At 40.5% G+C, this 27,453-nt stretch overlaps 1 protein-coding gene across 1 annotated transcript; it reads right to left on the minus strand.

Moving 5' to 3' along the window:
- HCLS1 (hematopoietic cell-specific Lyn substrate 1) lies at positions 1–26,019 on the minus strand. The gene is made up of 14 exons (XM_060639852.2): positions 25,879–26,019; positions 23,352–23,435; positions 22,920–22,993; positions 12,458–12,587; positions 10,474–10,584; positions 8,951–9,005; positions 4,482–4,592; positions 3,772–3,827; positions 3,125–3,194; positions 2,301–2,512; positions 1,799–1,903; positions 1,035–1,311; positions 815–883; positions 1–612 (listed from the first exon to the last, which is right to left on the minus strand). Exons 2-14 carry the CDS (start codon positions 23,433–23,435, stop codon positions 476–478), a joined length of 1,491 nt encoding a protein of 496 aa, XP_060495835.1. The 5' UTR covers positions 25,879–26,019; the 3' UTR covers positions 1–475.
- Positions 26,020–27,453: the final 1,434 nt, after the last annotated feature.

Consider the following 27,453-nt stretch of genomic DNA (forward strand, 5'->3'; position numbering starts at 1 on the left):
TACAAATGAACCACAGTCCCACTTTATTTCTGATTTAAGATTGAGCAGACAGAAGGTTAAAAAAAAATCTCTGCAGAAAAGGAAAGTGGGCAAACAGTATAGCCAGGCAAATCAGACAATCTAGACATACCTTTCCATGTAAGCAAACCAGGAAGCTCAGAGCTCACAAACAGAGGAAGGCAGAACTTGGGGTATTTGAGGGAGTATTCATGAGGAAGCAGACAGGATCACAAGATGAATGTATGTCCGTGAGCACTTCTAGGGTAGAAAGGACACTGAGGGGAAGAAGACCCCTTCCTCATGCTGTCTCTGTCCCAACCCCTAGTGGAGAGGGAGAGGAAAGTCTCTCTAGAATCTCAGGCAACTCGTCTCTAGAACTCAGTGCAACTTACACTTGCAGTAAGAATAGGGTGGGGGTGAAGGCAGAAACACTTTGGACTTGGGAAGTCATGGTAGAGGAGACAGGGAGAGCCAGTTACTGGAGGAGCTTGACATAATTTGCAGGAAAGAGTCCAAAGTGGCCATGGCAACGTCCCCGCCACCAGCCCTCATCCACCATCTCAATGTCAGTGATGATGTCATCAGGATCAAAGGAAATCTCGTCACTTCCCTCTGGGGAGGAAATGGATGGGATGTTAGGATGGTCAGACCGTAATCCTTCCATTCCTGTCCCCACTTTAAACTTCAGGGAAAGAAGGGTGCTATTCTTCTGGATGCTAATCCTGGGTCCTCCCCTGACCCTCAGAATCCATCCTCCTCTCTTGTATAGTAAGGGCCTCCAGGCACCAGACCCCTCAGACCACTCCAAACCTACCTCCTTGGTAATCATACAGGGCTATCGCTGAGATCCCTGCTCCAGCCCCAGCTGGGTAGCCAGATGATTCTGCATGAAGAGAAATATAAACATGGTCTCACCAACATGGAGAAGGAAAACAGGTCCTTCTGGGTAGTGGGGGAATTCCTCTTCCTTTTGCCCTCCCCTGGACTGGACCCAATGCAGGAGCTGCTTCTCCCACCCCCCACCCCCCACTCACCAGCCATAGTGGAGGCAAAAGAAGGATTCTCAGGTTCGAGTACATCCTCATAGTCCCCGTCTGGTTCACCATCCTGCTCACATCTGTCAATGTCTCCAATATCCTCATAGTCATTCTCAGTCTCAGGCTCAGTCTCAGGCTCAGGCTCAGACTTGGGCTGAGGCTCAGGCTCAGGCTCAGGCTCAGGCTCAGGCTCAGGCTCTACTTCATACACTGGCTCTTCCTCCAGCTGCAGGCCTTCCAGAGTCCTGGGAGGCAGGGCTGGGGGCTCCTCATCCTGAGAAGGGACGGGTGTGGATCAGAACAACTTCCACCCATGGGTGGGGTACTAAGACCCCACCCATCACCATCCTACCAATTCTACCCTCGTCCTCACCTCTACCTAATAGACTCTCCTATGGAACACAAGCTTTCATCCATCTTTATTCCTTGACTTCCTCCCATACCTACCCACTCAAAACATCTACCAGGAGGTGATAGGAGGGGAATATAGAAGGTGTGAAGAGAAGGAAATGGAAAGCAAGTCCGATTCCTCTAATGACCAGGAAAAGATTGAAGCAAAACACATTTTTGAGAACACCACGGCTAGGATGACTAACTCTCCTGATCTTTCCAGGACTAGGTAGCCCCCAGAATGCAAGGTTTTCAGTGCTAAGACCAGGACAGTACCAGACAAACCAGGGTGGTTGGTCACTTCATATGGCCCACCTTTCCTCCCATGAGGAGATGGGGAAGGGATAGAGGATCTTTGGGGCTCTACTCACATCTGGGGGATTCTGCCTCAGGGGCAGGGTGGGCACTGGGTGTTCCCTACTGGTTCTCACAGGTCCAGGCTGTGATGGTGGACAGGTCCCTGCTGGAGGCCAGGCCTGTGAAGAATGAAGCATCTCTCTTGTAAGTATGTAAACCTCTGTCTTCTCTCTTACACTTCCCTTCCTGTCTCTGCCAATCCAAATCAATCATCCTTCTAGATGGGCTCCAACCTGAAGTGATAGCTCCTTCTTGTTCCTGTAGTAATGACTGGCTGCATGGCCAAATATGCAAATCTTGGTCTATATAAATCTTGATTTTTTTTTCCCTCTAACATTTTGGTATATATGAGGCCCAATCACTCAGCCTGAAATCTTCCCGAAGATAGAGACAGGAGTTATCAACTTTGCCTAACACCAGGGAGGCCTGTGCCTTATTTTCTACCAATGATTTGGAATCCTTACTTTATTTGGGCAAGGAATCTTGGATGTGAACCCCAGAAGACCAAGCACTCACCTCTGAAGAGATTTTCTTGGGCAATGGGGCTGGCACCTCTGGCTCTCCCACAGTGTCTACTGGCCGCTTAGCCTCATGGCTCATCTTTACCAGGGCCTTTCTCTCCTGTTGCTGCCTGGCTATCTGCTGTGCCTTTTCTTCTTCCTCCCGCTTCCTCTTCTCCTCAGCCATGGACTCAAATTTTGCCTTCAACCCACGAGCACCACTAGAAGCTGCAGACACAGGCAAGAAGAATTAGGATTGTCTTGGATCAGGTATGGTGGGGATGGCACTTGAAGGAAGAGAAGGAATTGGTTAAATATCCAGGCAGAAAGCAGATGGAGAGGGAACTCATGGGAGAGAAGGTAAGAGGTACTGATGGAGGAACAAGTGGGTTTTAGGAAGAGAATATAGCCCTGAAGCCTAGATTTCCATATAGCCAAGCCATGCAATCTCACACTTTTGTCCTTTCTAAATTATAAGCTTTGTTTTCCTAACCAGCATCCTTCCCTATCCACATTCCTTAAACCTGTATGCCCTCTGGCCACCACCCACTCTCTCCTTCCCAGTCCCAAATTCTTATCCTTCTTATTCTTCCCAAATGTCTCCCCAACCCTCCCTTCCTATGTTCTCTGCTCACAGTTCCTTCCTAATGTCACTCCATCTCTCTACCCACTTAATCCAGTTTTTCTAGGAGAGAGAATTTGGGAATATACAGGCAGGATCAAGTCTACCTCAGCTAGTTTAAGTAGTTAAAGGCATGGAGAGGGTAGTCTAGGCATAAGAAAGAATGAGAAGGAAGAGGTGGTTGAGGAAAATAGAGAAAAGGAATTGTTAAGACTCACCAGCCTCTATGGGTGTCGTCTTTTTATAAGCTGTAGTTGGAGCCTCCATTTCATTGAAGCCAACAGCACTCTGTAGAGAGAACAGTATGCAGGGAGGGAGGAGAAGGGAATGGTGATAACCCAAAGTCAGTATTGGGTATTGGGGCCACTATAGGAGGTATCCCTAACCATTTGGTGCTTAATAGTTAAACAGGGTATTCCTACATTGTTTTGTGGTAGAGAGAGGGGTAAAGAATTTCTAAACTGGTGGGCTCAGCTCCCCTTTTTGAAACCTCAGAGAACCTAGAACCTCACACCTCTAAGTCCAGTTGCCTAGAATGCAGCAGGGCCCAGCCAATGCATGAAGAGGAACTGGTGTGCATGGAATAGAAATAGATTATAGATTGAATTAAGCAATGTCTAGCAATCAATGAAATTTCAAACATCACCTTTCCCTGAAGTTTATCTGTGTTTCTGTCTCTTTCTCTGACTCCCTCCATTCTCTTTATTTGAAGCTCAGGCTCTGGAAGACTTGCCCATTAAATGCTGAAAGCAGTCAATGGGTAGTGTAGGACAACAGCTCAGGACACTTAGCTTCTCTTATCTCAATCCATTTCAAGTGCAGTTTAGGGACTTTTTCTCAAGACACTGGTGTTCTGGTGCTTTACCTTATCCACTCGGTCCTTCTGGATTCCATACTGACCACCAAAGCCCTTGGCATAATCTGCAGGACAGAAAGGTCTGAGAGTCATAAGAGGAGTTAAAATGCTAGGAATGTATAGGTAGGGGAGTCATGGAAGAAAGACCAGACAACAGGAATATGGAAAACAGAGATGGATGAGGAAGAGTGAGAATCAGAGGGTAGAGAAAAGCCTGGATGGAAAGAGAAAGAAAAAGATAGGGAGAAAAACAGTTAAAAGAAAATGGATTGGAGATAGATATGAAGAGGGAAAGATAAAAGAGAGAAGTGACAGAAAAGGAAGTAATATAGGGAGGAAATGGGAAAAAAATAAGGAGGTTCCTCCAGTCATCCCCTATATGTCCCAGGGAGGAGAGAGACCTCTCTGTCTTTGTGAGGCACAGGGGCCTGTGAGACTCAAAGCCAAATCACTCACTTGTCATCACCCAGCCTGTTTCTCTTTCTCTTGCTCAGTGACCCCTTCTCTTTGGCCTCTTCTGTCCTGCTCCTAATCTTGCTTCTTTCCTCTCTATCCTCTTGGTTTCTTCCCATCCACCCCACATACATACACTTACCCTTTACACCACCACTGCACATCTGCACCTCTGTACTCTGGGTCCTCTGTGTCAGCTTCCAGCAAGGAAGGAAGGAGGGCTCTAGGCTACTGTGTGACCTCCCTCCTCTCCAATCCCAACTCACCTCTCTGGGACTCATGTTTCTCTGTCTCTCCCTTGTAGTCATATCCCAGAGCTGCTTTGTCCCGTTTATCCTTCTCTATCCCATAACGGCCTCCAAAGCCATGAGAGTAATCTGTGGTGGAAGAAGTAGTCATGAGAGCCCACTCAGCCCAAAGGAAGGTACTGTGGAAGAGAGAAGTCAGGTTAAGTGGGTGTAGGGGGGATAGGGGCCTGGGAAGAAAGATGGGCCAGCATCTAAGTGAATTAAAGACAAACAGTGTCCTAAGCCATCTTTTGGAAGCTGTAATTCAACATTGTTCACTCCTTTCCTCTTCACCTTTACTTCTGTCTCAAGATGAGAAGAGCATTTCAATCTTCTCCCTTCTTCAAGGAAGGGTAAAGTATAGAGAATGTAAAGAGACACTTTCAGGCAAAAAAAAGGCAAATACATATGAAATGTAGCCTGTTCTTACTCCTATATAAACACTTAGCAATATCTGCTAAAATACAACAATCTTTTTTTTTTTTAATAGTGAAGCTCAAATGAAAAAAAAAAAAAAATCATGTCTCCAGAAACAAAGAGATGAATCAAAGCAGTAGATATGAGAGTACTTATGAGTGGACTGAGAAAACCCAAGGATGTTTTAAGCCCCGAATTTAGTGTCTAGAGATTAGGATCTAGGGTCAGGGGTTCTTATACAAGAACAGGGGACTGGGGAGCAAGAAATGACACTCTACCTGCTTCTGTAAAAGAGTTCTAGAAAAATTCTACTTATTTTTCCAGGGAAATGGTGAAGGGGGTTGTCATTTGTTCAGCACTTGGTAGTGGGAAATTTTACCTATGGGACTTGGAAACTCCAGGCTTACCCTGAATGTGTAGAATGCAAATTTCCAGTTATACACTACTTATATTACACAGGAATTCTAAGAGGAGAAATTAACTTCATGCTGGTCTAGAAAAATATATACCACCAAAAGAAAAAGCATTGGAAAGATGGCAGGAATATGAGACAGAGTAGACCTCAATAGAAAATGCATTATAAGAGATAAGAGAGCTATAACACAATAACAAGAGAACAAGTCATCATTTATGAGGAATATGTATGTTGGTATAACCAATTAACAGAATCCAGATTTATATGTAAGCAAAAACTGACAGAAACAGAAAGAAATAGACAAATCTGTGATCCTAGGTGAAGATATTAACACTCCTGTCACATTAATTGATAGAATATTTAGACAAAAAGAATCTAAAATTATAGAAGGTGCAACATTATCATCTAACAAGACCTAATTGACAATTACAGAACATTATATCCCCAAACTGCATAATATACTATTTTTTATGCACATAGAAAATTCACCAAGATAGATTATATGCTTGCCTATACAATAAGTTGCAATACATTAAAAAGGTTGAAATATTAGACATCATATTCTCTTCACACAATAGGGTTAAATTAGAAAATTCTCTAATACCTAGAAAATAAATATCACATTTATAAATAACCCATGGGTCAAAGAAAAAATCAAAAGGGAAATTAGAACACACATTTTTAGCTTAATAAAAATTAAAACACACAGAACATGTGGAATGCAGCAAAAGTTTGTTTAGAGGGAAGTATATAACTTTAAGTACCCATACATGTTACTACACTTTGTCCAAACCCATAGAAAGTACAATACCAATAGTAATCCCTAAGATAAACTATGGATGGACTTTGGGTGATTTTTGATGTGTCAGTGTAGGTTCATCCTTGGTAAAAAATGTACCACTGTGGTGAGTGATGTTAATAATGGAGGAGGCTACACGTATGGGGGTGATGAGGGAGGAGTGTATGGGAAATCTCTGTGTCTTCCTCTCAATTTTGTTGTAAGTCTAAAACTTCTCTAAAAATATAAAGTCTAGGGGCACCTGGGTGGCTCAACCAGTTAAGCATTGGACTCTGGATTTCAGCTCAGGTCATGATCTCACAGTTCGTGGGTTGAAGCCCCATGTCAGGCTCTGCACTCACTGTGTCAGAGCCTGCCTTGGATCCTCTGTCTCCCTCTCTCTGGCCCTCTCCTGCTCATGCACTCTCTCTTTCTCTCTCTCAAAAATAAATAAACATTAAAAAAGTTAAAAATAAATGAATAAAAATACAAAGCCTATGATGGGATACCATCTCACACCTGTCAGAATGGCTAAAATTAACAACATAGGAAACAACAGGTATTGGCAAGGATGGAGAGAAAGGTGAACCCTCTTGCACTATTGTTGGGAATCTAGACTGGTACAGCCACTCTGGAAAACAGTATGTATCTTGCTCAAAAAGTTAAAAACCTACCCTCTGACCCAGCAATTGCACTATGAGGTATTTACCCAAAGGATACAGAAATACAGATTCAATGGGAACACATGCCCCCAGATGTTTATAGCAGCATTATCAACAATAGCCAAATTATGGAAAGAGCCCAAATGTCCATCAACTAATGAATAGACAAAGCAGACGTGGTATACACACACACACACACACACACACACACACACACACACACACACACACACTGGAATATTACTCAGCCATCAAAAGGAATGAAATCTTGCCATTTGTAACAATGTAGATGGAGCTAGAGAGAGTATTATGCTAAGTGAAATAGGTCAGTCAGAAAAAAATAAATACCATTTGATTTCACTCATATGTGGAATTTAAGAAACAAAACAGATGAACATAGGGGAAGGAAAAAAAAGAGGAAGGAAAATCATAAGAGACTCTTAACTATGGAGAGCAAACTGAGGTTCTCTGGAGGGGTGTTGGTGGCAGGATGGGTTGAATGGGTGATAGTTATTAAGCAGGGCACTTGTGATGAGTACTGTTATATGTAAGTGATGAATCACTAAATTCTCCTCCTGAAACCATTATTACACTCTATGTCAACCAACTCAAATTTAAATAAAAACTTGAAACAATAAATAAATAAGTAAATAAATAAATAAAAATATAAAGGCTTTAAAGAAAGAGAAAGAAAGAGAGAGAGAGAGAGAGAGAGAGAGAGAGAGAGAGAGAGATACATTAAAAAGAGAAGGAAAAATTCCAGTATGCATCTAATATGGGTTCCAGAAGAAAGAATAAAGGAGAGGAGAGGCACTATCCAAAGGAAACCAACCTGAGAATTTTCTATAATTGAAGTTATTTCTCAGGTTGAAGAGGAACAATAGTCTCATGCAGGAAAGAGAAATAAGTCCAACATTTAGATGTATCCTAATGATATTTCAGAATATCAGAGACAAAAAGAAAACCTTTCAGGGCACCTAGGTGGTTCAGTCGGTTAAACATCTGACTTTGGCCCAGGTCATGGTCTTGCAGTCCACGGGTTCAAGCCCTGCATTGGGCTCTGTGCTGACAGCTCAGAGCCTGGAGCCTGCTTCAGATTCTGTGTCTCCTTCTCTTTCTGCCTCTCCACTGCTCACACTCTGTCTCTATCTCTCAAGAATAAATAAACATTAAAAATTTAAAAAAAAGGAAAACCTCTCACAGAAAAAATAGGGACACAAAGGAATGATGGTTAGAGTACACAAGAGAGATGCCAAGGAGGATGAAATAATACCTTCAAAGTGATGAAGGAAAAGTTACAATGAGAAATGGAGCAAAATATATTTTTCAGACAAAACCTGGGAGTTCTTTCATAGGCTCTCACTGAAAGAATTATCAAAGGATATACTTTAGTAAGAAGGAAATAAAAGCAATGAGGAAACAGCGAAATATAATAAACGGGAATGGGCTAGGAAGTTGGTAAATATGTTGGACAATTTAAATAAGCATTCACTAGGGGCACTTGGGTAGCTCAGTCGGTTAAGTGTCCGACTTTGGCTCAGGTCATGATCTCGAAATTTGTGAGTTCGAGCCCCGCATCAGGCTCTGTGCTGAGAGCTCAGAACCTGGAGCCTGCTTTGGATTCTGTGTCTCCCTCTCTCTGTGTCCCTCTCCACTCACACTCTTGTTTCTCTCTCTCAAAAGTAAATAAACATTAAAAAATTAAAAAATAAATAAAAAATAAATAAGCATTCACTAAATAATAATAGTGATTCATTTTTGTGGGGTTTAAAAACACATGGAATCCTTACACTGGGCAACAATTGGCCAGTTGGTACAAAGAATGTAGGATGTAGAAGGAATGCAATTAAATTATTCTACATTTTCTTTGTTACTCAGGATGAGATAGTGATTAATTTTAAACTTAAGTAAAAAATGAGAGTTAAAACTTAGGGATACCTTCCTAAAATAAAGGAATAGAATACCTTATTTTCAATCCAGATGGAAAAGGGGACTAAACAATCTCATAGGAAGAGATAAAGAAGAAAGAAGCAAGTACATGCTTGGATTTAAAAATAAATACAATAGTGGGGAACTGGGTCATGGAACTAAAGGGAGTTGATGACAGCTATTGGGAGGTGAAGTCTGAGCTGAATAGGTCAATTGGGTTGCAAAGGTTGAAGCACAGGGTCCTTGCCTTTCTGAGATGCATGCTTCTCCACTTCTCCTTTGTAATCAAAGCCAACTGCCGACTACAGAGAAAAGGAGAGAGGATTGATTAGAACTGGAGCTGACAGTTTTCCCTCTCCCTCACATACTTCCCCCCAGCTCAGGCCAGAGGTTAGTTTATAGGAGCTTAGGGCTGAGAATGAGGGTTTGACCTAGAAACAGATGACACCCTGACCTGACAGGCTGGTGGAGCAGCAGTGTGCTACAGAGCAATGAACGTGAGCGTTATGGGCTCATCAGCTCTTGATTCAACCCCCAACCCCACTTGCCCTATTTTTAGTTGTTTAACTTTATGCATGTCCTTTAACATTACTGAGCCTCAGTCTCCTCAAATATGAAATGAAACTAGGTAAACCTCCTTACTAACCTCAAGTATGAAATGGAGAAATGATCCCTCTTTATTTGGGACCAGTGTAAGTAATAAGTGGGTCAAGGTATGTAAAGTGTTTGCATTGTGTCACTCAGTAAATTAGTGCTTTACTTCCTAACTCTCACGATATTAAAATGAGATAATAGTTAGGAATGTGCCTTGTAAACTATAAAGCACTATGCACATGTAAGAGATATTATCCTATTCCTAATTGATTGTACTGTGCCTCTCTTCTCTTTCCCTAAATGGCAGCCGACACCCAGAGATGTGTTTTGATGGGATGAGAGGCAACTAGGAGAACCTGGATCTTTGCTGCTCTAGGACTGGATATGTTGGCCAATACCTAACATCACTCATAGCTACATCCCCATCTGGCTCAGTACCTATAGGTCTTCTAAGCAAGACTAGATTTTACATCTCAAGAGCCATTACTATGTATTGTTTCTTGGTTTACATGACATAATGACTATTTAGGTAATTCAATTTGTGACTCAGGAGGCAGAAGATGAAACAAAGAACAAGGAGTGATCAGGAAAAGACAAGATAGAAGGGAAATTCCATCCTACTGTGCTTTTTCTTTTTCTTTTTTTTTTTTTTTTTCCCACAAAGGAGTCTTTAAAACCTCTGGGCTTCAGGGTTTTGGTGCTACATCATGCGAAAAGTAACCTTTACCTTCTAAAAACATTATAACCCTAATTAGCTGTTTTACTTGATAGTTTGCTCCTGTGGTCATAATACTTAAGCTGACTCCCACATTCTCCTGAAAGGCATAATGATAAGGTTTTGATGCTTGAACAAAAGAGGAGCTTTGGAATTTCCCTTGTCTTTCTTCAAGACAATGAGGAAATCAATGGTTTGACTTCCTTATCAATGTTTGATTCCTTATCAAAACAGAGTTTCAGAATCTTTGTATCATTTATATTAACACTATTGAGCTCAGCATGTGGCCTCCAAAAGTGGCACAAAGGAACTTGCTGAAGAAGATTATGGGAGCTATCCTCATGATGGACCCTCCTGAGGCCACTGCCATCTTTCCATAGGAGAAGCATAGACCCACATTCAACAGTGAGTGCTGGTAAATCCCACAGGATTTGAGCTGGGTGGCACAGGGAGATACTTACCTTGTCTGCCCTGTCCTTCTCAACTCCATATTTGCCTCCAAAGCCTCTGGCAGCATCAGTCTGAGAAGAGTGCTTCTCCACCTCAGCAACATATTCATGGCCCACAGCACTCTAAGAAAATCAGATGGAATGAGTGAAAGACAAAAATGACTGTAAAAATTAAAATGATACAGACGTGGTTTGGGATTTAAGAATACCAGAAATTCCATTCTGGGTCTGTCTCATAGCCTCCACCAGTGTATCATGTAAGGAGTATATGACTGGAGAGAGCAAGGTTGCTTTTTCTAGAGGCTCACACATCCTGAGTCTTCTTTAATACCATTAGGAACCCATCACTTAGGAAACTCCTGTAGGATGGGCTGGAACCATCAGGATAGATTCGAGGTAGGCAGAACAGTGGTTAAGCCAGAAACAAAAAGAAAGGTAAAAACAAGGGATTTATGGGTCAAAATAGAATTAAGTAGTTAATAAAGAGAGATCAAAGGGGACTAACTTTATACCATAGCCAACATTGCACATTTCATTAAAACAGCCAAGTGCTTCTGTTCTGGATTATAGTTTCTGTGTGACCATCACATTTCAGAAGTGCCAACTGAGCCCTGATATTTAACAGTGACTGACTCTGCACCAAAGGGGGTTGGTAGACAATACTGTAAGTAGTCCAAGAGGGCATATAAATTTTCTATGCCCCTTCACTTTTTATTCCATCTATTGTTTTATTTTCTATTTGGTTTTAAAAGGTTTATCTCTTCTAATATTTAGATATGGCTATTTTAATAATCTGGGAACTGACTAGTACTTCAAACCAAATAATGCAGAGTCCCAAATAAGAAGAAATTAGAAAGCCTTTCCTTTCTCCTGTATTTTGAATCTCATGCTGGGACAAACATCAATACAGAGATTGATGTGAAGCATTGCCGTATATGAGCTCCTAGGAACTCATTTTACAGTATTCTTAGGTCTGTGTAGGTCAACTTTGCTTGTGAATTTAAGAATGCATGAATGCTTATCTATTTTAGTTTTTTCCTAGGAATTTTGTGGAGAATACAATGTCTACATTGCACTTTACACAATGACAAAACAAAACACTTCTTGAGGGTGCACTAAAGGCTTTTCATTGAATTATTTTTTCCTCCTTAGAGATAAAATCTTTTTTGTTGTTGTTGTTACAGGAATATATCTCTATCTTTGAGATTAGCAAAGTCAATGGAAACTATGATTTAAAACACAAGCATTTTTGGGGCGCCTGGGTGGCTCAGTCGGTTAAGCGTCCGACTTCGGCTCAGGTCATGATCTCACGGTCCGTGAGTTCAAGCCCCGTGTCGGGCTCTGTGCTGACAGCTCAGAGCCTGGAGCCTGCTTCAGATTCTGTGTCTCCCTCTCTCTCTGACCCTCCCCCGTTCATGCTCTGTCTCTCTCTGTCTCAAAAATAAACATTAAAAAAATTTTTTTTTAATTAAAAAAATAAAGAAATAAGACACAAGCATTTTTAACCATAGTTTAGTGGTAGCTAATGGATAAAGGAAAATATTTGTATTTGATGGAATCTAATGAATAAATTCACATCAATATTTTTCCCATGCACATATCATATAAGATATAATATATATATAGACAAAGAACACTAAATACACAGTAAAGAAAATAATAAGAAGTTGCAATATCAACATTCTATACAAACATTTGAAAACAGTAAATGATTTTAAGACATATTCTTCCCTTCTCTAATTGTGACCCTGTCTCCTCAGTCTAGGAGTTACAGCATGGCTGGGTCTACCACAGGCTAGCCTTTTTAAATTCTTGGACCACATTTTCTACCATCTATATTTATGTGTTGAAATCAGGAAAAAAATGATACAAATAGTATGTGGACATTCTATTTTAAAGCCCAAATTAATACTGTACTTTGAATAAGTTTTAAACTACAATACCAACAAATGAATCAATTTTTTATCTTTAAGCAAACATCTTTCTTTCAACTCACCTTGTCCATTCGGTCTCTCTCCACCCCAAACCGACCTCCATACCCATGGGATGCTTTGGGCCCTGAGTCCATCTCCTTCTTCTTGAGAATATCATGCTCCTCTGACACTTTGTTCCTCAGCTGGTGGATACTGGAAGTAACCACATGACAGAGACTCATCTAGCACAAGTCAATGAACTCTCCCTCCCAGAAAAATGGAAGTCTTGAGATGTGTTCTTTATTTTTAGCAATAACCTGAGCTCCCAAAGTATATCAATGCTGGGTCTGGAAGTAAGAGATTAGTGTGGCCTATATACCATAGTCTGATTTAAACTCTCCACAAGCCAATAATATTTCCTCTAGTCTGTTAATTTGTCCACTAAATAAACTTCTGATACTTGTCCCGTTTTTCATGTTCTTAAATATTAGAGGACAGTGATACCAATTATATTCTAGTAACTGGGAAGTTATTTTCCTTCTGAATGGGTCTGCTTTCTAGCATTAGATACTCTCTCCCCAGAAGTACAAAAATATTTATATACCCCTTTATTCCCACATTCTAGTCCTGAGAATCTACCTCAAGGAAATAATTTTAAATATGGCAAGTCTTAATATCTAACGATATTCACTGAAACACTGAAGATAATAGCAAGAACTAAGAAACAATTTATAGGGCTAATACTTGGAGAACAGTTAAGTAAATTGCAATATTACCTTTCAATGGCATACTAGGAAGTCATTAACGACGGTTAGGAAAGATGTAGCTTTGGGAGATTTATCTATACATTAAGTATTTGGTGTATATTTTGGTAAAAAATGAATGCCCTTCATCTCCACCCCCAAATCTGAAATTCCTTACACTAAAATCTAATAAAACAAACAATAAGCAGAATCAGACCTATAAATACAGAGAACAAACTGATGGTTGCCAGAGGGAATGGGCAAAATGGAAGAAGGAGAGTAGAAGATGCAGGGTTCCAGTTATAGAATAAATACGTCACAGAAGTAATAGTCAAAGCACAAGGAATGTAGTCAATGACATTATAATAGCGATGTAACTACACAGATGGTAGCTATATTTGTGGTAAACACATCATAATGTATAAACTTGTCAAATCACTAAGTTATCCACCTGAAATGAATGTAACATTATGTATCAACTATACTGAAATGAAAAAAAAGCTAATAAAAACTAACAAAATTCAGTCTTATCACTAATTGTTGTAACACCTGAAGACCCAAATAAACTTGATTTGGGACACCTCTGTCACTAAGAGAATGTAACACCAAAAGGAAGCCTTCTCCTTCTTACTTCACTTTCATCTTCACTATGAGGGTAGAGAGTACCTCTGCATATCTGTCTGCTCTGAGGATATGAAGTGACAGGTCAGCACCAGCACTAGCACCAATAAGGGACAATCAGTATGTATACTTGGTCACATAGAGGCACTTCTGGGGATTCTTAGAAACATTTGGACAAGAGAACCCTAAATTAAAAAATTTCACTTCCTGTAGCAAGAAAAAGAGGTTTAGGGAATTGAGACATGATGATGTTACTGGGACTTCACCAGCTCGGGAAAACCAGATACACTGGTTACAGGTTAGAATGGCCATCCCACAGCAGAAATTCTCTTCTTTCATGGAAGAATAGATCCATCTGGTGGCCTTCTAGTATAAGCCCACCAAAAGCCTTTTTTTAAAGCCCTCTTGGCTTTAGTCATAGTTAATTTTAGAAAGCTGGCTTTGAACCAGATGAAATTAAGCTAAGAGCTGGAAGGACCATCTGTTCCGTGCCTGCTCTAAACCCTCTGGCAGCAGTGGAGGCAGAGATCCTGTGTTGCTAGTTCATTAACACTGACACTTTAGAAATGTCTGTGTCAAAAAAGCTACTGGTTCCAAGAACATGTAAATAACTGTTATTTCCCAACCAAAATATTCAGATGAAGAATGACAAAAATGATGCCAAACATTACTTTCAAATGAGCAAAATGTGCGAAGTTTTAATGAGTCCAATGATTGCCACATGGGTCATAACTATATCATTGTTAAAACAAGTTTTAAAGGGGATTTGAAAATGAAATTCAGGAATTTCCACCTAATGGATGATAGCAAAGCTAATCAGAGGATGATGCCAATAGATAATACAATTTAAATAAAAATGCTGGGGCCAAAAAAGACCAACTTCTTATCAAATTCTTTAGAATATAGCTGAAGCCACTCTAAATAGGCCTTAATCATATTAGTACCTCACTCAATAAATATTCATTAAACTTTTGAGTGTAAGGCACTTTTAGGCTGTGCGGATACAAAGATTATTAATGTATATGGAGATAGTGGTCAGGTGGGAGAGATAGAAAAAGTTACAATCCAATGTGCTAAGCAGCATATCTAAGAAACGTTTGACACATTAAGTCTCAGATACCTATTTTAAGTTTTGAAATACCTTGGAATTTGATAAAGCGATGCAGTTTATGGGAACCAAGTGTTTTGTTTTTGTTATAATAATAAAAGCACAGAGATGAGTCACACAGATAAGATTTTATCCACAGATGATATGATCATAGATGCAGAAAATCTAAAGAATCTACAGAATACACTACTGGAACTATTAAGTACATTTGGTAAGTTCACAGGATACAAGGGCATGATCAAAATCAATTTCATTTCTACACACAGGCATAACTCATTTTAGGGGCACGCCACTTTATTACACTTTGCAGATATTGTGTTTTTAACAAATTGAAGATTTGTGGCAACACTATATTGAGCAAGTCCATTGGCACCATTTTTCCTACACCATTTGCTCACTTCATGTATCTGTCACATTTTGGTACTTTGCACAATATTTCAAAGTTTTTCAATATTATTATATTGATTATGGTGATCTGTGATCAGTGCTGCTTGACGTTACTATTATAATGGTTTGGGGGCACCATGAACTTGAATGGATGGGAAGTTGCTTCTTATGGATGAGCAAAGAAAGTGGTTTCTTGAGATGTCATAAATGTTGCATGTATTCTGACTGCTCCCCCAACCAGCCATTTCCCCATCTCTCTTTCTTGCCTTAGGCCTCCTTATTCCCTGAGACACAGCAATTTTGAAATCAGGCCAATTAATAACTCTGCAATGGCATCTAAGTGTTCAAGTGAAAGAAGAGTCACACATCTCTCCTTTAAATCAAAAGCTTCAAAATCATTTCAAAAGAAATCATTAAGCTTAATGATGAAGGCATTTCAAAAGCCAAGACAGGCCAAAAGGTAGGTCTCTTATGCCACACAGTTAGCCAAGTTGTGAATGCAAAGGAAAAGTTCTTTGTTTAAATTTTCTTATGTAACTGACTGTCAAATTGGCTTACATACAATACCCAGTACTCATCCCAACAAGTGCCCTACTCAATGTCCATCACTCATTTTCCCTCTCCCCTTCCTGCCCCCCCATCCACCCTTAGTTTGTTCTCTGTATTTAATAATCTCTTGTGGTTTGCCTCCCCCTCTCTCTGTTTGTATCTATTTTTCCCCCTTCCCTTCCCCCATGGTCTGTTCAGTTTCTCAAGATCCACATGAGTGAAAACATATGATAACTGTCCTTCTCTGACTGACTTATTTCAGTCAGCATAATACCTTCCAGATGCAAAGGAAAAGTTCTTAAAATAAATTAAAAGTGCTACTCCAGTGAACATAAGAATGATAAGAAAGCAAAACAGACTTATTGCTGATATGGAGAATGTTCTAGTGGTCTGGATAGAAGATCAAACCAACCACAACATTCCCTTAAGTCAAAGCCTAATCTAGTGCAAGGCCCTAACTTTCTTCAGTTCCATGAGGGATACAAGAGGTGAGGAAGCTGCAGAAGAAAAGCTGGAAGCTAGCAGTGGTTGGTTTTTGAGGTTTAAGGAAAGACACCATCTTCATAACATAACAGTTCAAGGTGAAACAACAGGTGCTGATGTAGAAGCTGCAGAAAGTTATCCAGAAGATCTACCTAAGATAATTAATGAAGGTGGCTACACTAAACAAAAGATTTTCAATGTAGACAAAACAGCCTTCTACTGAAAGATGCCATCTAGAACTTTCATAGCTAAAGAGGAGAAGTCAATGCCTGGCTTCAAAGCTTCAATAGACAGGCTGATTCTCTTGTTAGGGGCTAAGGAAGCTGGTGATTTTAAGCTGAAGCCAATGCTCATTTACCATCCTGAGAATCCCAGGGCCCTTTAAGAATCACACTAAATCTGGGGCGCCTGGGTGGCGCAGTCGGTTAAGCGTCCGACTTCAGCCAGGTCACGATCTCGCGGTCCGTGAGTTCGAGCCCCGCGTCAGGCTCTGGGCTGATGGCTCGGAGCCTGGAGCCTGTTTCCGATTCTGTGTCTCCCTCTCTCTCTGCCCCTCCCCCGTTCATGCTCTGTCTCTCTCTGTCCCAAAAATAAATAAAAAAACGTTGAAAAAAAAAAAAAAAGAATCACACTAAATCTACTCTACCGGTGCTCTATAAATGGAACAGCAAAGACTGGATGACAGCACATCTGTTTACAACATGGTTTACTGAATATTTTAAGTCCACTGCTGAGACCTACTACTCAGAAAAGAGATGCCTTTCAAAATATTATTGCTCATTGACAATGCGCCTGGCCCCCAAGAACTCTGATGGAGATGGACCACATGGTTAGTGTCATTTTCAAAACCTGCTAACACAACATCCATTCTGCTGCCCATGGGTCAAGGAATAATTTCATTTTTCAAGTCTTGTGACAATATTTAAGAAATCTATCCTTTAAGACTACAGATGCCATAGATAGTGATTCCTCTGATGGATCTGGGCAAAGTAAATTGAAAACCTTCTGGAAAGGATTCACCATTAGAGGTGGCATTAAGAACATTCAATAATTCACAAGGAGAGATCAAAATATCAATATTAACAGGAGTTTGAGGAAGTTGATTTCAACCCTCATGAATGACTTTGAGGGTTCAAGACTCCTGTGGAGGAAGTAACTGCAGTTGTGGCGGAAACAGCAAGAGAACTAGAATCAGAAGTGGAGCCTGAAGATGTGACTGAATTGCTGCAATCTCAAGATACAACTTGAATGCATGGGAAGTTGCTTCTTATGGATGAGCAAAGAAAGTGGTTTCTTGAGATGGAAACTACTCCTGGTGTAGATGCTGTGAAGACTGTCAAAATGACAACAAAGGACTTAGAATATGACATAAATTTACATGATAAAGCAGCAGCCGGGTTTTAGAGGATTGACTCCAATTTTGAAAGAAGCTCTACTGTGGGTAAAATGCTATCAAACAGTGTCACATGCTACAGAAAAATCATTCAGGAAAGGAAAAGCCAATCAATGTAGCAAACTTCCAATTTTGATACAGAAAATTTTTCCATAGAAATTGCCACAGTCACCCCAACTTTAGCAACCATCAGTCAGAAGCCATCAGAAGCCATCAACATGGAGGTAAGACCCTCCACCAGCAAAAAGATATGACTCACTGAATGTTCAGATGATGCTTACTATCTTTTAGCAAAGTATTTTTATTTTTAAAAAATGTTTATTTTATTTTATTTTTTTTGAGAGAGAGAGAGAGAGAGAGAGAGAGAGAATGAGCGGGGAAGGGGCAGAGAGAGAGAGAGGGAGAGAAAGAATCCCAATCCATGCTGACGCAGGGCTCAAACCCACAAACTGTGAGGTCATGACCTGAGCCAAAACCAAGGCCACCGAGGCACCCCACAAAGTGCTTTTAAATTAAGGTATGTACATTATTTCTTTAGACATAATGCTACTGCACACTTAATAGACCACAATATAATGTGAACATAACTTTTATATGCACTGAGAAATAAAAAAACTCATTTTACTTGCTTTATTCTGATATTTGCTTTATTGTGAGGGCCAGACACCAAACCTGCAATATTGCTGAGTATGACTATACTAGCCATGGACATTTGGAAATTAAAAGTTAAAAATAAATACTATGTATTATCCCGTGAAATCACATGAACTATTTTAGCATCAATTTAATAATAAAATATGTCCAAGACCTGAACATCGAAAAATATTACTGAAAAAATTGAAGAAGAAATAAATAAGTCCATGTTCATGGACAGGAAAATTCAAGATCATTAAGATACCAGTTTTCTCTAAAATGATCTATAGATTCAATGCAATTTCAACCAAAATATGATCAGACATTTTTGTAGGAATTGACTCATTTATTCTAAAATATATGTAGGAATATAAAGTCCTGGGACAGTAAAAACGTTTTTTTTTAATTTTATTTTATTTAAAAAAAAATTTTTTTTAACGTTTTATTTATTTTTGAGACAGGGAGAGACAGAGCATGAACAGGGGAGGGTCAGAGAGAGGGAGACACAGAATCCGAAACAGGCTCCAGGCTCTGAGCTGTCAGCACAGAGCCCGACGCGGGGCTCGAACTCACAGACTGCAAGATCATGACCTGAGCTGAAGTCGGCCACCTAACCAACTGAGCCACCCAGGCCCCCCTTAAATTTTATTTTAGAGAGAGAGCACAAGTTGGGGAGAGGGGGGGAGAGAGAGAGTGAGAGAGAGGGAGAGAGAATCTTAAGCAGGCTCCATGCTCAGCCCAGAGCCCAACACGGGGCTCAATCCCACCACCCTGGGATCATGATCTGAGCTGAAACCAAGAGTCGTACATTCAACTGACTAAGCCACACAGGTACCACTTGAACAGACACTTTAAATGAAGACATATAAAGATACATGAATAACACATAACAAGATGCTCAATAAAATTAAGCATCAAAGAAATACAAATTAAAATGACCACATACCCACAAGAGTGATAAAAATTAAAAATACTAACAATACCAAGTGTAGAGAAGCATGTGGAGCAATTGAAATCCATACATTATTGGTAGGAATAAAAAATGGTAAATTCCTTTCAGTTTGGTAATTTCTTGAAATAAATGCATACTTATTATATGACTCAGCAGTTTTATTCCAAGATATTTCCCAAGAGAGATAAAAACACATGTCAACAAAAAGATTTGGACCCAAATGTTCATACAGCTTTATTTTTAATAGTTCCAAATTGTCAACAACCCAGATATCCATCAGCAGGGTAATGGATAAACCAAACTAAGATATACCCATATAATGGGAAACCACTGGACAGTAAAAAGGGACAAAAGACTGATACACAAAGACCATAGTTAGGTCTCAAATAATTATACTGAGTGAAAGAAGACAGACACAAAAGAATATATTTTGTATTACTGCATTTACATAAAATTCTAGAATAGGCATAACTAACGTATAGTGACAGGAAGCAGCTCAGTGTTTACATCCAGCCAGGGGTGGACATGGGATATATGGACTGTAAAGAGGCACATGAGCATGAGAGGGCAAGAGTGGCAAAAAGAAGATGGAAAAAAGGGCCAGAGACCTTGAAAATCAGGCAGCTACTAGGAAACACTAGGTTGCTTGCAGCTGCCTGGCCCAGGCTTCTCTATACAATAGATGAGGGACAGACATTATCCTTTGAGCTATTCACTGAATTACCAAGTCACTCCCCAAACTAAGTATATTTTAGGTAGACTTAAAAAAGAAAGATAATGGTGTGGGGGAAGGTAGTGAGATTAGTGAGAACCACAATCACTTCCTTTTCCTGCTCTGAGTGATCTCAACTCTGCAGCTACTGTTCTCCTCTCCAACTTCCCCCTCCTTTCCAAAGCCCTTAGTGATTCTCATCTGACCTTAAAGATTGGCTTAGCCCATGTTAGCCAGAGAGAATCCAAGAATATTAGAGACTTAATAATGGAAGGTCCTCTAGAGGTCTTTTTGATCCCAGTGGGAAAACTGAGAATCAGAGAGGAAAAGTGACCTGTTCATGGTCACCTGGCTAGTTACTAGCAGAGATGGGGCTTTTACATCTTGGTAGCTTGGGTGAATGGGAAGGAAGTGGGTTTTTGTGTAAATATCTCTACCATGTATGCTATCCTTAAAAGATCCAGTTAGGTTAATAAGGTAACATCCAAGGTCACTACATTTTATAATTCCAAGGGTCAACAGAGTAATGGATATACTGAGTTGTACAACACAACAGTCCAAGTAAACACCACTTAGGAAGAAGAAAGACTGTAATTTTTTTACATGTTTATGTTAGGTTTTTAGGAAGAAAGAATATAATTTAAACTAATCTATATTTGGGCACCTCAGTGGCTCAGTGGGTCAAGCATCCAACTTCGGCTCAGGTCATGAGCTCGCGGTTTGTGAGTCTGAGCCCCGCTTTGGGCTTTGCGCTGACAGCTCAGAGCCTGGAGCCTGCTTCGGATTCTGTGTCTCCCTCTCTCTCTGCCTCTCCCCTGCTCACGCTTTGTCTCTGTCTGTCTCTCAATAATAAATAAACGTTAAAGAAAATAAGAAATAAATAAAAATAAACTATATTAACAAAAAAAAAGAAATATTGGGGTGCCTGGGTGGCTCAGTTGGTTGAACATCTGACTTCTGGCTTAGGCTTTTGCTCAGGGTATGTGAGTTTGAGCCCCACATTGGGCTGGCTGCTATCAGGGCAGAGCTCAGTTTGGATCCTGTCTCCTCTCTCTGCCTCTCCCTAGCTCATGCTCTCTATCTCAAAAATAAATAAACATTTTTTAAAAATGAAGAGAAATATTATTGAGCTGCTAAGAGGTGCTAAATACTGCACTAGAATGTTGATACATGTTAGCCCCTTGAATTTTAACCATACTCTGCAGGGTAGCTATTATTATTCCCCTTTGATAAGCAAATAAACTGAGATTCCGAGAGGTTATATGTCTAAATTCACATTACTTGTAGCTGCAGAGCTGTTAGTCGAACCTAACAAATTCAAGCTCTTTCTATAAGATCATGGCAAAGATTTAGCAGTCTTCCTTAAAATATTCTGCTCCTACTATGCATGAGACAAGCTGGTTGGGAAAGGTATTAGAATATTGGTATCTTCATCTTAAGAGTTCTCGGGATACTAGGGCTGAGTAGCCTTTACTCAGAAAAGGAAAAGGATCTTTTTTTTTTTTTTTTTTTTTTTTTTTGATCTATGAGATTGGAAAGGAGCATCAAGAAACTTCCTGAATGAACCTGTTCCATTTTTTTTCATCTTTCCAACTGCTTCCAGAATTGGTTGGTTTAAGAACAATATTCATTACAGTTTCTTGAGATAAATCATTATGTCTTATCAAACAACGATGCATATTACTGAATATTATCAAATTATATAAACACATGCTAAGTTTCCTAGTGTGTTGTTTATACAATGTGGTCATCCACTGACACTTTTTAAATCTAGGGGAAAAGAGGTAAAAACACTATTGTTAAATTCTGTATGGGGGAGTTAAAATGGAGTTTTAAAATGTATTAATTTTGCCAATTTATTTGTAATTGTTAATTTTTGCTTTAAAAAATTTAAAAATTTTTTATTTTAGAGACAGAGTGATCGGGTGAGAGGGGCAGAGAGATACTCTTAAGCAGGCTCCATGCTCGGCATGGAGCCAAATGTGGGGCTTGATCCCATGACCCTGGGATCATGACCTGAGCCAAAATCAAGAGTCAGATGCTCAACCAACTGAGCCATCCAGGCATCCCAATTTTTGCTTTTTTTATTTTTGCTCTTGTTATGCAGTTTATTGTGTCTACCCTGCTACTAATATTTGACATCCAAAGTAGACAGCCCTGTTTAAATGATCCTGAATAATCTATGGAGGAGAAGAGGGAATCTTTCAATATGAATATACAATATATCCCACAGAAACCCTTAGATATGTCTGTAACTTCCTTCTTTCTTACAGTATCAGACTGTTTTGTTGTTTTGCTCTTATTTCTGATAAAACGTTGGGTTATCATCTTTAAGACCCTTAAACCCTATTACTAAAATAATTTTAATCAATAGGTTTTCTAACTGTCACATTTCTTCATATTACCATTCATGGTTTCCAGCTTCTGTCAAGTAGCCAAATACAAATTTTTATTTTAAAAATCATTCAGGCCAGGTATGGGACCTGATATTGTCCTCTTCTTACAATATCTATTCTGAGTTATTTACCTTGATCTTTCACTGAATCCTTCTTGGTCTATCTGAAGTCACCTACATTCTAGACACACATTTCTATTTCTTTGAATAGATAGATGATAAAGAGATGTTGGAGAGATAAAGTGATACAACCTCAACCAGTATTTGAGCTACCTCATCTCTGAATCCCTTATAATAGACCCACTTGGGGAAATAGCATAGTTGTTAGAAATGAGAGAGAGAATACGGTTAGGGGGATAAGTGGAGGGACATGAAACAGAAACCCACAATGATACACATAGGGACACACAGGGATAGATTCAAGAAAAAACAAATGCAAAGACACGTAGACATTAACTACCTTCTCTCCTTCCTTCCTTCCTTCTTCTCTCACCCTCCCCTGAGTGTCCAAGTTCTCCTCAGGCTCTTCCTACACCCTTTTTCTGCACCCCAATCCTTTTGGCACCTACTTGATATGTTCTGCACGTCCAGAGCCTTCAATGGTCTTGGCTCCCCACCGTTGCTCCTTTTCAGAGATGTCATTCTACAAAAGACATCATCAGCAATAAGTGATGGCAAGAGATGTGCCACATTGAGAGAGGCTGACACATGTGCCTGCACCTCAGCTTCTGCCTAGCTTGTCATAGCCCGTCAATCACAATGTCAAACTCCTCTACACCTGTCCCCTTCCATCCTCAACATCAGCTATCATGCACACCCCCACTCATGACACCCAACTGTCCTACCAGTCAGTTCTACCATGAGTGCTATTTCAGTCCCAGATTGTCCTTTCTAAGCCCCCTAAAAGGTAAGTAATAACAGAGTAGCCCAGGTGCCTCTCCCTTGTCCCCTCACCTCCACCTTTTATTGATTTTTCCAAGCAAAGTTATTTCCAAACTCACCACAAAGTCAGGGTCTGTGTCCCAATCATCACCCTGGGTCTCCACAGAAACAGATACATCATGCCCTACTACAGACTTCCACATCTGAGGATGACAAAATGGGAATTAGGGAGAGAAAATCAAGAAGAGGGAAAACAAGAATGCTGCTGAAGTCAATGTTATAGCAGTCCAGTGGTTTTGCTATTTTTTCTTAGAACAAAATGGAAGCTGAGGCAAAGCAGATGGAAGTTTTAGGAAAACACTTTTGCTCAGTTAGAGGAGCGGAGGGGGGGGGATTTATTCAAGACAAATTAACACGGTCTAGGCCTACTGAGTCTGGAGAGAGGCCATCATGGGTGTAGGTAATGTTAAATAATCTGGGTGTCAAAACTGCTGGGAACATTCATTTGTGTTGCAAGGCTAGCAGGGTAGTGGCTTAAAGTGGCCATCAATGAGGAGTACTAGGGTACCCTTCAAATTAAAGCACCATGCCTCTCAGTTTCTACATATGACTCCTGTTACAGCTGTTGAAAGGTGCATTGGTCCAGCCCCTAATAAAGTGAACACCTACACTTTCTTCTCTACCACCTGCATAATTCTACTGAGAAAATTCCAACCCCAGTGCAAGTCATTATCCCATTTTCATTCTAAGAGCAGCTACTGAATAGGTGCATGAGGTCAGTAGGGCAGTCAGCTGAAATTCCTGCCCTGAACAACACATAAGGAAGTATTATTTACTGGGAATGAATCATCTATTCTTTAATTTTTAAAAACAGTTCAATTATATTTCTAAAGAAGATAACTGGTTCAAACAGCATATAATAAATCCCTTATTTTGAACACTGAGAGTTATTAGATTTTTTTATTAAGAAAGAAATTGTTAGAGAACACTAGGATGAAGGGGAGCCAAATTGTTATTCTGTGGCATCCCCAGTGTTTCCATTGGCTCTGCCAGTTTATGCATGAGGAATAGCAAGTTGCTCTGTATGTGTGGGATCCTGGATCTCTGTATGTCCATTGACAAATGCTTATCTGCTCTCGGGGGACACTGAGACTTCTTGACCCTGCTACTACTTGCTAACTAGCAACTCTCCTGTCCATCCTTCCTTGGACTCCTCATCCCACTGGTGTATTTCCCTATACTCTTCACTGTCTCTTAAATGAGACCTCTTAAAACTGCTCCTAGGACCCCACAATGTCTCCACACAGTCTCTCAGACTCTCCGATTTTCCTTTCCTCTTGGAAGCTCCATCTTTCTCCATGCTATTTGATAGCCTCCTTGGAAACTAGCCCAAGGATTTGGGGGGAAGGGTGGTTAAAGAGATGCAAAGAGGACACTGGAGAAGTAGTGACTGAGTCAGCTGCACTGTGAGAGGAGTCCCTGCCCAGAACAGCTCTGCCTTTCCTTATGGGGTAACAATTATGGATTGAAGAGATAAGGCCTATGGTCCTGGCTCCTGGGCTGCTTTTTGACAAAATGACTTCATACAGAAAACTGGAAAGGAGAAGTTTCTGAAATATTCATGATCAAAAAGGAAGCAAGGAGGACTGACGGTCCTCTCCTCTTTCCTGCTGTTCCTCTGGGGCCTCAGCCTAACTCACCCAAAAGCCTCCCATCTTCATGTATTTTTTAAACAAAGGGAAGTTTCTGACGCAGAGACTATTAGTGTCCTTAAGCTGCTGGCCAGAAATAGAAAAGCCAAGAGGGGCTATTAGAGGTAGGGGACTGGGGAGTAACTTGGTGAGGAATGGTGCCCAGGATCGCAGGCACAATTAAGGGCCTCATCACGAAGCTGCCTGACAGCATCAGTAAAGTACATGGACCTCAGTCAGAAGATCACCCCAGCTCTGTTACTAAGCCCCTGTGGGAACAGGGGTAAGGGAATCAACATGGAATATGTTCTTATTTGTCAGGTACCAGAGTAGGCAATTAAAAATATTAATTGGGTAAATCACTGAACATCTTTGATACTCCATTTTCCCCAGGGGAAAATAAATGAAGAGGTTAATGTAGCTAATTCATCAAGTCCCCTTCATTTCGGACATTCTGGGATTCTGGGATCCTACAATCACAGAAACTAGCCCTAGTGGAACCATTGTTTGGCCTCCATCCGCACTGGTGCTCAGCACGGGTGTAAGTAGCAACTACTTCCTGCTGTGTCACAGTGTCTCCTATGTGAGTTTTGTCTCTTTGCAAGACCATATGCTCTCTAAGGACAGAGACTTTGTCTTCATCTCCTATGGTCCTCCTCTTGCCTCAGGGCCTAGGAGCAACAGGCCTTAGGAGAAGGTTGTAGACTGTCAGCAGAAACTAAGAGTCCTGGGTGGCTGCTGCATCATGTGCCCTGGGCTCCAGACCCCCATTTCAGTTTCCATCCCCATATGCTCATTAGTCACAATCACTCACCCCCAGGCCTCTGGCCATAAAAGTCTAAGAGCCTGTGAGAAAGGACTTTATCTCTCATGGAGGACTAAGAGCCAGGTAGGTTCCTCTTAATTCAGCTCTTGCCCTGTGCTCCCCAACTTTCCCACTGCTCAGAGTACCCACCTCCAGTAGCCAAGTGTCTGCTCTAAGCTCCCAGCTCTTCACGTCCACTGGGCTCCCCTCTCTACTGCCACTTCAGAGCAAGAAACTCTGAGCTGCTGCTTCAGTTCCGTATTCAGCAGGTTTTCTGTCATTTCCTGACACCCTGTCCTCACAGCTACTTCCTGAAGTTTGAGTCAGTTCCTTCTGCTTAGGCACTTAAAAAAAAAAAAAAAAAAAAAAAAAAAAAAAGATAAAATGCCGCCGTGCCTCATCTTTTGCAACGCTTTGAGAGTCACAGGGAAGTTATAAGAAATGCTGCTCTCTCAGAGTTTATATCTGGTCAAGGAAGCAAAGCATTCACAGAAAATACATAAAAGAATGTTGTAGAACAGCACTCATGTTTGAAATAGGTAGGCACTTGCATCTACTATGGTACAGGAATTTGTGGTAAAAGTAATTTGGTATGGGGTGAAGTAATCTAGAAAGGTTTAATGAGAAAAGTGATTTTTATGTGGGTTTTGAAGGGTAAGATTTAAAAAGAAACTCACTTCTACATCACCCATCGCACTTAAACCTGGGGTTTGCATACAGATATTCAAATAAGCATTGATCAGTTGAACAATGGAACAGAATCAGTCACGGGAAAGGCAAGCCATGGAGGGAGAAAGTTTCAGACGTTGTTTAGGGGAGTGGGGTCTGAGCTAACTAGCAGAAAAAAGTCTGAAAGAACTAGATGCTACTACCAGATGTTGGAAGGTTTTTGTGGCATTTTGTATTACTGTTCAAGATTTGCTGCCCCTCCTTCCTTTCCTTCTTGAAGCCAGACTTGCTCAGGTGACTGATTTGGGCCAATTAAATGTGAGAAGTGAAATACATCACTTTCTGGTGGAGACTTTAAGACCAGTGCAAGCTTTGCCATGCTTTTCTGCCCACTGCTCACCAAGGCAAAGTGCAGTTCTCCAGTGGCTCCTCTGGAAGCCTGGGTCCCCAGCTGAGAATGATGACAACACTACTAGACTAAACAGTAATCTTTGCTGTTTTAGCTACTAAAAATTGGTGTTTGTTACTGTTATCTGACCTAGTCTCTCCTAAGCCTGATGATATGGAGTTCTAACCTGATTTGCTCAGGTTTGAGCTTCCCAACAGACTCAAACAGAGACTAGATGAAAGTGGTCTAAGATATAGTGGAGGTGATTTCTGCATTAGAAATAATAAGACTTTAGTCACTCTTAAGAATTCTATGTCAGTTTGGTGGGTGGTGGTGGTAGTGTATTTCTCTCTCCTACTTCACGACCTATTTATTATGGCAGCACCAAAATCATTTCAAGGAAAAGATCATTTGTAGAAGGGGAAAAGATCTTTTAGATCATTTGGGATCCTGATTCAGTGTCAAAAATGGGAATGATCAGACCAAATACTGTGGCACACCATCCAGGTACAGTTCTAACCCTATCACTCTTTAGCAAAGTCTCAAGTTCATTTCTTCTTCTTCTTTTTTAAGTTTATTTATTTTGGGAGAGAGAGGGAAAGTGAGCATGAGCAGAGGAGGGGCAGAGGGAGGGAGAGAATCCCAAGTAGGCTCTGCACTCTAGCTCT

Source organism: Panthera onca, chromosome C2 (assembly GCF_046562875.1).
Source record: "Panthera onca isolate mPanOnc1 chromosome C2, mPanOnc1 haplotype 2, whole genome shotgun sequence".
Taxonomy (NCBI): domain Eukaryota; kingdom Metazoa; phylum Chordata; class Mammalia; order Carnivora; family Felidae; genus Panthera; species Panthera onca.